Source organism: Bison bison, unplaced genomic scaffold (genome assembly GCF_000754665.1).
Source record: "Bison bison bison isolate TAMUID 2011002044 unplaced genomic scaffold, Bison_UMD1.0 scf7180017864263, whole genome shotgun sequence".
Lineage (NCBI taxonomy): Eukaryota > Metazoa > Chordata > Mammalia > Artiodactyla > Bovidae > Bison > Bison bison.
The window spans coordinates 1370280-1382354 of NW_011494835.1; the positions used below are offsets into that span (position 1 = coordinate 1370280).

At 42.9% G+C, this 12075-nt stretch overlaps 1 protein-coding gene across 7 annotated transcripts in view; it reads right to left on the minus strand.

Annotated features, from left to right (window-relative positions):
* Positions 1–12075, minus strand: part of NPNT (nephronectin) — a 97809-nt gene that overhangs the window by 85023 nt on the left and 711 nt on the right. For 6 of the 7 annotated variants that reach the window (XM_010848251.1, XM_010848248.1, XM_010848245.1 and 3 more), the window contains exon 2: positions 10101–10201. In XM_010848251.1, coding sequence (XP_010846553.1) covers positions 10101–10201 — 101 coding nt within the window. Of the gene's footprint in view, positions 1–10100; positions 10202–11298; positions 11577–12075 lie in introns of those variants that run through there. The other variant, XM_010848246.1, reaches the window with a different exon arrangement.

Below are 12075 nucleotides of genomic sequence, written 5' to 3' on the forward strand. Positions count from 1 at the left end.
CTCCAGTGGAATGGAGGAATTTAAATTAGATGACCATTATACCTACTACTGTGGGCAAAAATCCCTTAGAAGAAATGGAGTAGCCCTCATAGTCAACAAGAGAGTCTGAAATGCAGTACTTGGGTGCAATCTTGGAAAACAACAGAATGATATTGGTTTGTTTCCAAGGCAAACCATGCAACATCACAGTAATCCAAGTCTATGCCCCTACCACCCACTTCTTCATAGAAAAAGTCTATGCCTTCTTGTTTCAAAGATGCTGAAGTTGATCCGTTCTATGAAAACCTATAAGACCTTCTAGAACTAACACCAAAAAAGAAGATGTCCTTTTCATCACAGGGGACTGGAATGCCAAAGTGAGAAGTCAAGAGATACCTAGAATAAAAGGCAAGTTTGCCCTTGGAGTACAAAATGAAGAAGGGCAAAGGCTAACAGAGTTGTGTCAAGAGAACGCACTAGTCATAGGAAAACCTTCCTCCAACAACACAAGAGAGACTCTACGCATGTACACCACCAGATGGTTAATACCAAAATCAGACTGATTATATTCTTTGCAGCCAAAGATAGAGAAGCTCTACACAGTCAGCAAAAAACAAGATCTGGAGCTGACTGTGGCTCAGATCATCAGTTCCTTATTGCAAAATTCAGGCTTAAATTCAAGAAAGTAGGGAAAACCATTAGACCATTCAGGTATGGCCTAAATCAAATCCCTTATGATTATACAGTATAAATGACAAATTGATTCAAGGGATTAGATCTGATAGAGTGCCTGAATAACTATGGACCAAGGTTTGCAATATTGTACAGGAGGTGGTGACCAAAACTATCCCCAAGAAAAAGCAATGCAAGAAGGCAACGTGGCTGTCTGTAGAGGCCTTAGAAATAGCTGAGAAAAGAAGAGAAGCAAAAGGTAAAGGAGAAAGGAAAAGATATCCCCAACTGAATGCAGAATTTCAGGGAATAGCAAAGAGAGATAAGAAAGCCTTCTTAAGTGAACAATACAAAGAAATAGAGGAAAACAATAGAATGGGAAAGACTAGAGATCTCTTCAGGAAAATTAGAGACGCTAAGGGAACATTTCATGCAAAGATGGGCACAATAAAGAACAGAAATGGCGAGGACCTAACAGAAGCAGAAGATATTAAGAAGAGGTGGCAAGAATACACAGAAGAACTGTAGAAAAAATATCTTTATGACCCAGATAACCATGATGGTGTGATCACTCACTTAGAGCCAGACATCCTGGCGTGTGAAGTCAAGTGGGCCTTAGGAAGCATCACTATGAACAAAGCTAGTAGAGGTGATGGAATTCCAGCTGAGCTATTTCAAATCCTAAAAGGTGGTGCCGTTAAAATGCTGCACTCAATACATCAAATTTGGAAAACTCACCAGTGGCCACAGGACTGGAAAGGGTCAGTTTTCCTTCCAGTCCCAAAGAAAAGCAATGCCAAAGAATGTACAATTGCGCTCATTTCACATGCTAGCAAGGTCATGCTCAAAATCTTTCCAGCTAGGCTTCAACAGTATGTGAACTGAGAACTTCCAGATGTATAAGCTGAATTTAGAAGAGGCAGTGGAACCAGAGGTCAAATTGCCAACATTCACTGGATCATAGAAAGAGCAAGAGAATTTAAAAAACCTACTTCTGCTTCATTGACTATGCTAAAGCCTTTGATGTCGATTACAACAAACCTTGGGAATTCTTAAAGAGATGGAATACCAGACCACCTTACCTGTCTCTTGAGAAACATATATGTAGGACTAGAAGCAACAGTTAGAACCAGACATGGAACAACAGACTGGCCCCAAACTGGGAAAGGATTACATCAAGGCTGTATATTGTCATTCTGCTTATATAACTTATATGCAGAGTACATCATGTAAAATGCTGGGTTGAATGAATCACAAGTTGGAATCAAGATTCCTGGGAGAAATATCAACAACCTCAGATATGAAAATGTATCACTCTAATGGCAGAAAGCAAAGAGGAACTAAAGAGTCTCTTGAGGAGGGTGAAAGAAGAGAGTGAAAAAGTTGGCTTAAAACTCAACATTCCAAAAACTAAGATCATGGCATCTGATTCCATCACTTCCTGGCAAATAGATGGGGAAAAAGTGGAAACCGTGACACTTTATTTTCTTGGGCTCCAAAATCACTGTAGATGGTGACTGCAGCCATGAAATTAAAAGATGCTTGCTTCTTGGAAGAAAAACATGACCAACCTAGACAGTGTGTCCAAAAGCTGAGATTACTTTGCCAACAAAGGTCCATCTAGTCAAAGCTGTTGTTTTTCCAGTAGTCATGTATGGATGTGAGAGTTGGCCCATGAAGAAGGCTGAAGAACTGATGCTTCTGAACTGTGGTGTTGGAGAAAACTCTGGAGAGGGATAGCAAGGAGATCAAACCAGTCAATCCTAAAGGAAATAAACCCTGGATATTCATTGCAAGGACTGATGCTGAAGATGAAGCTCCAAATACTTTGGCCATCTAATGCAAAGAGCTGATTCACTGGAAAAGATCGGATGCTAGGAAAGATTAAGGGCAGGAGGAAAAGGGGATGGCAGAGGATGAGATGGTTAGATAGCATCACTGACTCAATGGACATGAGTCTGAGCAAACTCCAGAAGATAGTGAAGGACAGGGAAGCCTGAAGCACTGCTGTTCATAGGATTGCAAAGAGTTGGACACGACTCAGCGATTGAACAATAATATGGTAATCCATATTTAGAAGAATGGGTCAGGCTTACATGAATTGATAAAAACTAGCCTCCAAAATGTAGTATTATATGAAAAAAGAAGGTACAGACTAGGTTTACTTCATGCCATTACTTTATGAACAGGAAGAATTTTGATTAATCAATTATAACATAGTCATATGGTGGAATATTAATGCTAAGTCGCTTCAGTTGTGTCCGACTCTGTGCGACCCCACAGACGGCAGCCCACCAGGCTCCCCCGTCCCTGGGATTCTCCAGGCAAGAACACTGGAGTGGGTTGCCATTTCCTTCTCCAATGCATGAAGGTGAAAAGTGAAAGTGAAGTCGCTCAGTTGTGTCCGACTCTTCGAGACCCCATGGACTGCAGCCCACCAGGCTCCTCCATCCATGGGATTTTCCAGGCAAGAGTACTGGAGTGGGGTGCCATTGCCTTCTCCAATGGTGGAATACTACACATTCATTAAAAAATGATCAATTGCTTCATGTACTGATGATAAAGAAAGACCTTCAAGATGCATTTTTAAGAAGGTAAATGGGGTATATAGCATGCTTTCATTTGCATCAAAGAGGTAGGCGTGGAGATATACAGGAATTTGCCCACAAATATGTAAGATATTTCTGAAAAGTATACAAAAACCTGGTAATATTGTCTAACAAGGGGTATTTAAGGACCTGAACACACTCTTATAAAATAAAATGTATATATTTTTTAAATTAGTGGGAAAAAATTTTAAACCTGCACAAAATTGCTGGGAGAAAGACAAAAATATCCACTATAGTTAGGGGAGTGGGAAGTAATGAGAATTAAGGCTAAGAATGCTCCTCTTCTTCCCTTTCATCTCCCCTGTGGATATCTTCCATTATTCACCGAAGGAAACTGCAGAATCACTCAGCATCACTGAATTGTCATTTTAAATGCATGCGGTTGGTTCAATTGACTGAAAACGCAGATAACATGAACTCTACATCTGAAAACCACCATTACAATTGCCACAGGAGGGGAGGGTGAGGAGTACACCTACATTTTTCAAAGCTTATCAAAAAATTTCGAAGGAGGAAACAGTGTCGTTTCTGGGCCCGAAGCGGCTCCTTGGGACCAGAGGTGCATATGCTTTCAGGCAGCATCTCCATGTGGCAGGTATTTGAGGGCAGACGAAGCAGCTGAACTTCCAGCCACTAAAGTGCTTCCTTTCACTTGACCTGATATCCCAGGCTGAGAAGTGCTAACATTTCTGGTCTATAAACGTTAAGACCCACCCAGATTAACTGAAATGGGGATCTTAGGAGCATGCTAAGTTGCTTCAGTCGGGTCCGACTTTGTGCAACCCTGCGGACTGCAGCCTGTGTCCAGGGGATTCTCCAGGCATGAATACTGGAGTGGGTTGCCATACCCTCCTCTAGGGGATCTTCTTGACCCTGGGATGAAACCGCCGTCTCTTATGTCTCCCGCATTGGCAGGCAGGTTCTTTACCACTAGCACCACCTGGGAAGCCCTCTAAGGAAATTAGTAGCTCTCAATAGTAAGATATAAAGATCAGTTCTAATCAAGGGAAAGAATGAACGAACAAGGTAATTTCTCTGAACCTTGACTTGCAAGAAGACTCATCCTCCAAAACTACCTATGCGAAAGAGTCAAACTTCTTCAGCGTTGATTTTGGTGTGGAATCTACACTCCAGGACCACTTGAAGTTACCCAAAGTACATGCCATTCTTAAATAACCTTTTCATGGAAAGTGGGTGGTTTGGTTTATCTTGAAGACTACTTCCTAAGGATGTGGAAATTCAGATTGAGCGCTGAAAGTAGTTATAAGATGGTCCACAGTCTAGCATTTATTCCTACCTCCAAAAATAAACCATGACATTTTGCATTCTCACCCCAAGATTAGAGGAGGAAGCTGATAAACATTAAGACAGTGAAGCATGCTCAACTCCATTAAGCTGGCCCAGGACCTGCTGGCAGTCTTCAACATGGCTCTGAGCAGCGCAGCCCGCCTTGAGATTCCCAGCCACTCCTGGTGGGATGCATACAGTTGTATGGGTATAGAAAACTGCTTCATCCATAAAATGCTGATTCATGTCCAGTGCAGGCTGCCATAGCTGTTCACTACTAAGGGAAAGGCACTCACTAGGAACAGTGTGGGAACACTAGAGGTGGCCTTCAAAATCACTTCCGGTATTTCTCGTTTACTCTTATTTTAAAAAAGGATTCAAAATCCAAATAATCCAAGAAGGGTGTAATCTATGTATTTTGTGACTAGGGACATGAAATCAATGACTAACATAGGGAGCGAAAATGAACAAATCATGTTCCTTTTATGAGGCTGGATTTCTGAAACCAGATGTGAATGAGGAATAAAATATGAATTTTAAGTGTTTCATTTACTGTATTAAAATTTTCTGCTTCAACTAATAACCATTTCATTTGACATACAGCAATAATGCATTCAATAATTTGCTCATCATTCTTTCCAGTGATCCACGATCATTAGCCATAACGCATATTATCCAAATGAAATTATTGGAGGTACACTCCAAAACAGTTTCAGAATGAATTACTGTTTCTCAGTCCTTGAGTTAGTCCTTGAACTAACCTGTAAGTTTATCAAGCACTTTTAAGAATCCAGAATTTTCACTTTACATGGCAATTGTACAGTTGTAGCCTTTACTAGGAGAAGGCAATGGCACCCCACTCCAGTACTCTTGCCTGGAAAATCCCATGGACAGAGGAGCCTGGTGAGCTGCAGTCTATGGGGTCGCTAAGAGTCGGACACGACTGAGTGACTACACTTTCACTTTTCACTTTCATGCATTGGAGAAGGAAATGGCAACCCACTCCGGTGTTCTTACCTGGAGAATCCCAGGGATGGGGGAGCCTGGTGGGCTGCCATCTATGGGGTCGCACAGAGTCGGACACGACTGAAGTGACTTAGCAGCAGCAGCAGCCTTTACTAACTTTGGGGCGGGGGACGGTAGGAGGAAATGAGGTTTAGAACTAGTAAAGTAAAATCAAACTTTAGGTGTGGGTTTTATTTCTCACCAAAATCTCCAAAGAAACATAACAAAATTCCCACAGTTTTTCCTGGTCTTAAGAATAATTGCTCAAGGACAGCCAAAGAACTCAGAAACTTAATAGCTTTGTTGAAACCTAGAACTAGTTGCATTATGAATTTTTCTTCACACCTTTACAAAGTGCTTTCGACAGAAACACTATTGTTACAGCCACATAGAGAGCCAAACCTCCCAGGAAACAGAGAAACAACCATACAGAAATGCAATGTCTAGATCCTGTATACTTTAAAAAATAAAGGAAGTTCTCAGGTGGGATTTAGAGCTGCAGGGCACCTTAGAATCCACTGGTAAACTGGGAAAGTGCTGCTGAGAAATGTTAAATAGCCAATCAGGTGCAAACGTCAGAACTCCACTCAGTCGTCTCAAATTGTCTTGTGCTTTTAGTTAAGAACTGTTTCCACGGCATGCATGGCTTTTTAAAATCAGAGAAACACCGAGAAATCTTTATTACTGAGATCTCCACTTGTTAGGAGCAGAGAAATTGTTAAAGTAATTGAAATGTCTCATTAACACGATGGGGAAGTTAAGGAAGTGAAGCAGAATAACTACAGAGCAAGTAACAAGTAGTTTGTGACCCTCTGAGTGATTAACGTGCTTCTGTAAACATAGACCCATCCGGTGTGCTGCAAACATACTAGGAAACCTCCCTTTTCCAGTCCAGAGTTATATCAATAGTCAATAAAGGTAAAGTCCCAGACAGGTAATTAGAAACTCCAATTCTGAATCCTCAACATGTAGAGATCCGTTTGAGTCAAGAATATGAAACAAAGAGTCAAAGGATAGAAGGAAGATACAGGTATGACCTCTGAAAGTGCAGTGAAAACGTAACCTGCCTATTTCTGGAACAGGGCGTGCTTTCCCTGGCCAGGTGGAAGTGTTGGGTGGCATGGGCAGGATGCAGGATGGTTCCTGTGCCTGCTGGGGAGCATCTCTGGTCCCTCCTTTCTTAGTCCCAGAGGAAAGGACGGGAGGTCTGGCGGAACTGTGGCTGGACTTGCAGGCTGAGCAATGCAAGCCCCATGCCAGGTGAATCGTCCATGAAAAGGTGGGCAACAAGTGAAAATGAAATACATTTTCACTTCATTGTATACACTTCACTTCATTGTATTTCAATGAAATACAAAAATCTTTTGGGTAAATACATATACTCGACTCACATAAATATTGAGTCAAAACATCTCACATGTGCTCAACCAAATGGAATAGACATCACAGGGTCAGTGCTCTAGCCTGTGAGATCTCCCCCAACTTACACCTTTCCTAAGGGATAAATTGGGAGGTACTGTACGCAGGAGGGAATTTCTCCCTTTTGCTTTGCTGGGCTGATTTGAAGGAAAATTTCAAAGTGAATCATTCAGAAAAACGAGACCCAGGGCACCTTGTTGAGGAAGGGAGAACGCTCCTCATGGGAAAGGGACTCTGAGATTATACAAGGGTCAGAAAGGCAAAAACATTTTTCACATTAAATTTCCCAGCAGCTGTTCGGAATTTTTATAGGTAATCCATTACCAGATGTAACTGTTAAAGAATAGCAAGTCTCTTTTCCTCGAATAAATATAGTGACAAGGGTTTAAATTTCACAAAAGCTTTCTTTAAAACCAATCAGGAGTTTTCCTTCTGTCCCTGACAAGCCTCTTTTTGGTGCTGTTCACTCCCACTTTGAGCAGACTCACCCCCAATATACACTTTCCTCTACCTGTTTATAGCAAAACAAAGACAGAGGGATCTCCGAACTGGTAAAAGATGCTGGGACCATCTGAGATTCTGCAAAAATAAAACACAGGCAAGGAAGCATCCATCGGTAAAGATCCATCTGGCCCTTTCTGAAGGCATTTTATTTTACTGCAACAAAGAGAATCTCAGAACCATTTTTTAAAAAACATAGGCAGTATAAAGAACAAAGAGTCTAATGGCACATAAGGACCCATCCCACAACACTGTGTAAACACCAGTATTCCTTTATATTTAATTTCACCAGACACACATAATAGGGTATACCTGGAGTAGTTTTCTATGCTTTACAAATGATAATTTACTTCAACTCTGTTACGGTCCTAGGAGGTATTGTACTATTTTAGATCCATTTTAGAGATGAGCAAAACAAAGCAGAGAGGGACTGAATGATCTGTTAAAGGTCACACAGCTAATAGGTGGTGGAACTAGTTTAAACCCAGGGAGTCTAGCTCCAGAGTCCACATTTCCTCCATTATGCTGCCTCTCAAATTTTCATCAAATCTAAGATACACTGGGATTAGTGAAGGATCACCTTAAAGCATTTATCACCATTTCAATAACTAACTCATGCCACGTTGCAGCTTCCTCGGATCCAATGCAAGAAAGAAAAGATAAATACTATCAAATACTATATTTGACTGCTTGTGCGGTCTTTCAGAAACAAAATGAAGGTACAGAAAATTAGAGTGTCCCGTATCTGCTGGGAAAACTACTGCACAGAAAATGAAATGCCAGGCAATCACTTGGATGTTTAGATTTTGTCATACCACAGGACTTCAAAGGTCTTTAAACTCATTCAAATTCAGAACTGCCAAGGCAGTGTGTATCAGAGCAAATTTAATTCCAAGATAAAGAGACATAAAACAGCTCTTTCTGGGGGAATTCCACAGTTGATGAACCTCTAAGAGAGTTTTCTCCTCAAAATTCTTTAAGCACAGCTGGCAGAGTGCAAATATCCTCCCACTTGCCTCTGCCGACTGCCCTGGCACGCTGCCTTCAAGGGAGGTGCACTCCAGTGCGCTCTGCCAGGCAGCCTTGTCCTGGGTGGGGCTGGGGGCCTGTGCACACCCCACAGTGCTGCAACACTCGCTTTGGCAGTGTTCAGAAAACAAAGGCAATGAAGGAGGTGGAAACTACCTTCCTTCCTGCCAAGAAGCTACTTATCTTTTATTCAGGAGAGGTGTGTATATTGACTGGGTCAAGAGAAGAGTCCTCTCTTCACCTTTCGCTTAACAACACCTGACTGATCTTCACATTCCACACCTGTGGCCTCCAGCTGTGCAAACACCTCTGCCCCAGTGGCATAAGTGGCACCATAGACTATAGTCCATCAGGTACCATTCTTCTCTCTGACCATCTTCCCTTAAAAACAACGTGAAACAGACCAACCAGTAGGGGCACAGAAGCTTTACCTTGTTCTTTTGTTTACCAAAAACTGGAGTTACCACCATCTGCCTTTAATAAACGCAGCAGTGACCCAGCTGTGCAACAAGTCTGACCCAGTGGCTTGCAAGGAACGGGCAAACAACCATGAGTCCCCTTTCCCTTTTCCTCCCTAACCAGAGACGTCAACCCAGGGCTGTTACTCTCCCTCTTTCACAAAGTTAGGGGCAGACATCCCCAAAGACTGAAATAACTAAGAAATGCCTAGCTTTCCAAACTGAAATTTACCTGATTCCTCACCTCGCCAACACTTCTCTAAGGCAGGCTCCTCCCTTTGCAACTCCAGCCTTTTTAACCACCCTTCCATATTTCTCTAAGCCCCTTTTTTATTACTGTTAAAAACAATGGAATACATCGAAATCAACTCAGTTCCACCATCTAACCAGACATACCAATCTAGGGATCCAAAGATATGGCAGAAATTTACTTGAATGTTTTGTGAATTTTTTTGTTAGGGCAATTGGGAAAGATAAAATTTTAAGTTGTAGATAAAAAAGTGGGAATGAATTTCTCAAACTTCTGGGGTGTGGCTCTGATTTCTACCAGTAAAATATCCATTTGTGATTATGGAAAAGGTAAAAAAAAATCAGTGTTCTGATTTGGCACTTATTACATGATGTTGACTACTCATAGAACTTCAAAATGATTTTTTTTAAGTGCTATTTGATTATACTGGGTGGTCCATTTAGAATCCAGTCAATACAATCTCACTTCAAAAAAAAAAAAAGATTTACAAATAGGCCACTTTATACAACAGCTATGGCAAGGAATTTACAAGTGCTGTAAGGTTCAGAGTTTATTTAGTGTAAATACAGTCTAGACTCATTATCTTACCCCCATCTCACAGCCCACAGCAAAGAGTAAGCCTGATGGGAAAACAAGAGCTGGAAGTCCCTAGGACAAATGCTAAAATGGGCGTCTTAGGTACCTCTGGGAATAACAAAACTGGCACCTTACTTTAGTAGGGGGGATTCCGGTTGGAAAGGGGCAGAGTAAGAGGTCAGGGGCAACTCCCACGTCAGAACCACACCAGGAAGCCTTGCTCAGTAAGGAGCCCTCTGATGTGCACAGTGAAGCCATGACTGACAGTGGACAGCCCGCCCCCCACAGATGCTGGCGTCCCCGGCTGATACTCACGCTGACACTGTCCCCAGGGCCGGCGGGCCCAGCCCCAGCAGCAGTCAATCCTCCCACCGTAACGACACAGGCCAATGGATGACACTATTTGCCTGGGCCACCTACCAAACAAAAAGATGCAAATTAAATAAAGACACTCTTGAAATCAAAAATAATTTTCTCAGTACTTTAGAAAAACTTTTTAATAGCACCCAACAATTTTCTACAAATCCTTTTCATGCCTGAAGAAATTAAACAACAGAACACCTTCAGAGAAATGGTTCTGCTATGATCTAATTTCAAACATCAGACAGACATATATACAACAGGGCAAGAATTGAGGGGAAAAAGGAGGGGAAGATCCTTTCTTACAGGGAAATAGCACCAGCTAAAATGAAGAATTCTCAAGTCTGCCACTCACAGGATGGTTTCTGAAGTTTGAAATAAAACAGATTCCTCAAAGGCCCACACCTGTTACTGAGGGGAAGGCCAGTTTTGGCTGATTCATGGTAAACTGAAAAGTATTAAATCAGACATGTCAAAGCAGAAAAGTCTGCCTTGTATAAGGGGGTACCTGTGGGAAGGGGCAGAAAGAGGGGAGGTTTCTCAAAATCAAATGGAACAAAACTCTTTTTGGGATATGACTCTTCTGCAAAAAAAGGTTTCAGAAAAAAAAAAACGTACTGGAGAAAGAAGACTAAATGAAACCAAGGAGAGTTTAAAGTGTAGCTAACATCTCAAGTGTCCTTGTAGTTTGAAACTTTCCTTCCTGCATCAACAATTCGTGTTACCGTCCTCTCTAACATAAATAAGGACTAAAGCAAACACTGGATTTCAGGATCCGATTTACCAACCAGATTCCACTTTGACACCTTATTTGGTACATCGGTTCCTTGTTTAGATTCACACCTACCTCGACGACTCTCCTCGCCACCCCCTCCACCAGAGGATCAATATTTTAATCGTCTGTTTTAGATATTTTTAAGACTACATGAAAATCTATGCATAGTCATGTGATTATTTCTTGCTGCAAATATGTGTGCAAGAAACGCACAGGATATCCGAATGTGGGGAAATCATTGCTTTAATAAAATAAAACAGCCTCTGGCCGCTACCCACTTTTTTTTTTTTTTTTAACTTTACTAATCTTTTCATTCCCCTTGCCTTCATCTCCCGCTTCTGCCCCCGAGCCCAAAGGACAAATAACCCCGAACTTTACATTTCCTGAGACCAGGTGATAAACAAGCGGCTGCGCTTTTTCTCTCCAGCGCTCCACTGGCTCCCCTCCGTTCCTTCCAGGCACAAGAAAGCCAATCAATCGTGGAATTGATTCGTTCCAAGACTGCAGGTAAAACAGGTGCGGCAGTCTCTCGGGCTGCGCGGGGGCGGGGGTGAGGGTCATTGCATGAGGGCTGACTGGGTGGCGGTGGGACCCAAGTTAAAAATCTCTCCTGGCTCCTGCTGCCTGTTTTCTGCTTAAGCAGCAGCGATGGGCGCTCGGGGCAAGTCTGGTCTGTAATAGCACCGAGGTGGAGTAACCAAGCACGCCCTCCCGACACACACACACACACACACACACGCATGCACGCACACACTCGGGAGCCGATCTGGCAGCCGGGGCGAGGGCTCCTCGCTCTGCGGTAGGAGGAGTGGCTGAGTGACAGGGGAGCGGAGCAGAGCCTGGGGTTGTTGGGACCTGTCAGAGCACGCAGCAGTCAGGCTCGCCCGAGGTCTCGGGAGCTGTGTGTGCGTACAGGCACCCACACACGCGCGCGCAGGGTCCTCCCCCCGGCCCCTCGGTCCTTATTTTGAGTCCTCCCTCCCACCAAGGAAACCAAGTGGGGAAGCAAACGGGTCTCCCTCTGGAAACACAGTGGCTTCCTCTCCCTACCCTTTGTGTGAGTCATCGTGACAGCCCCCAGGCGGGATGTGGCCCGGACCACCTGGAAGTTTCCCCACTGCAGAGCTGTCTAAAGCAAGAATTTCCCACCCAAGG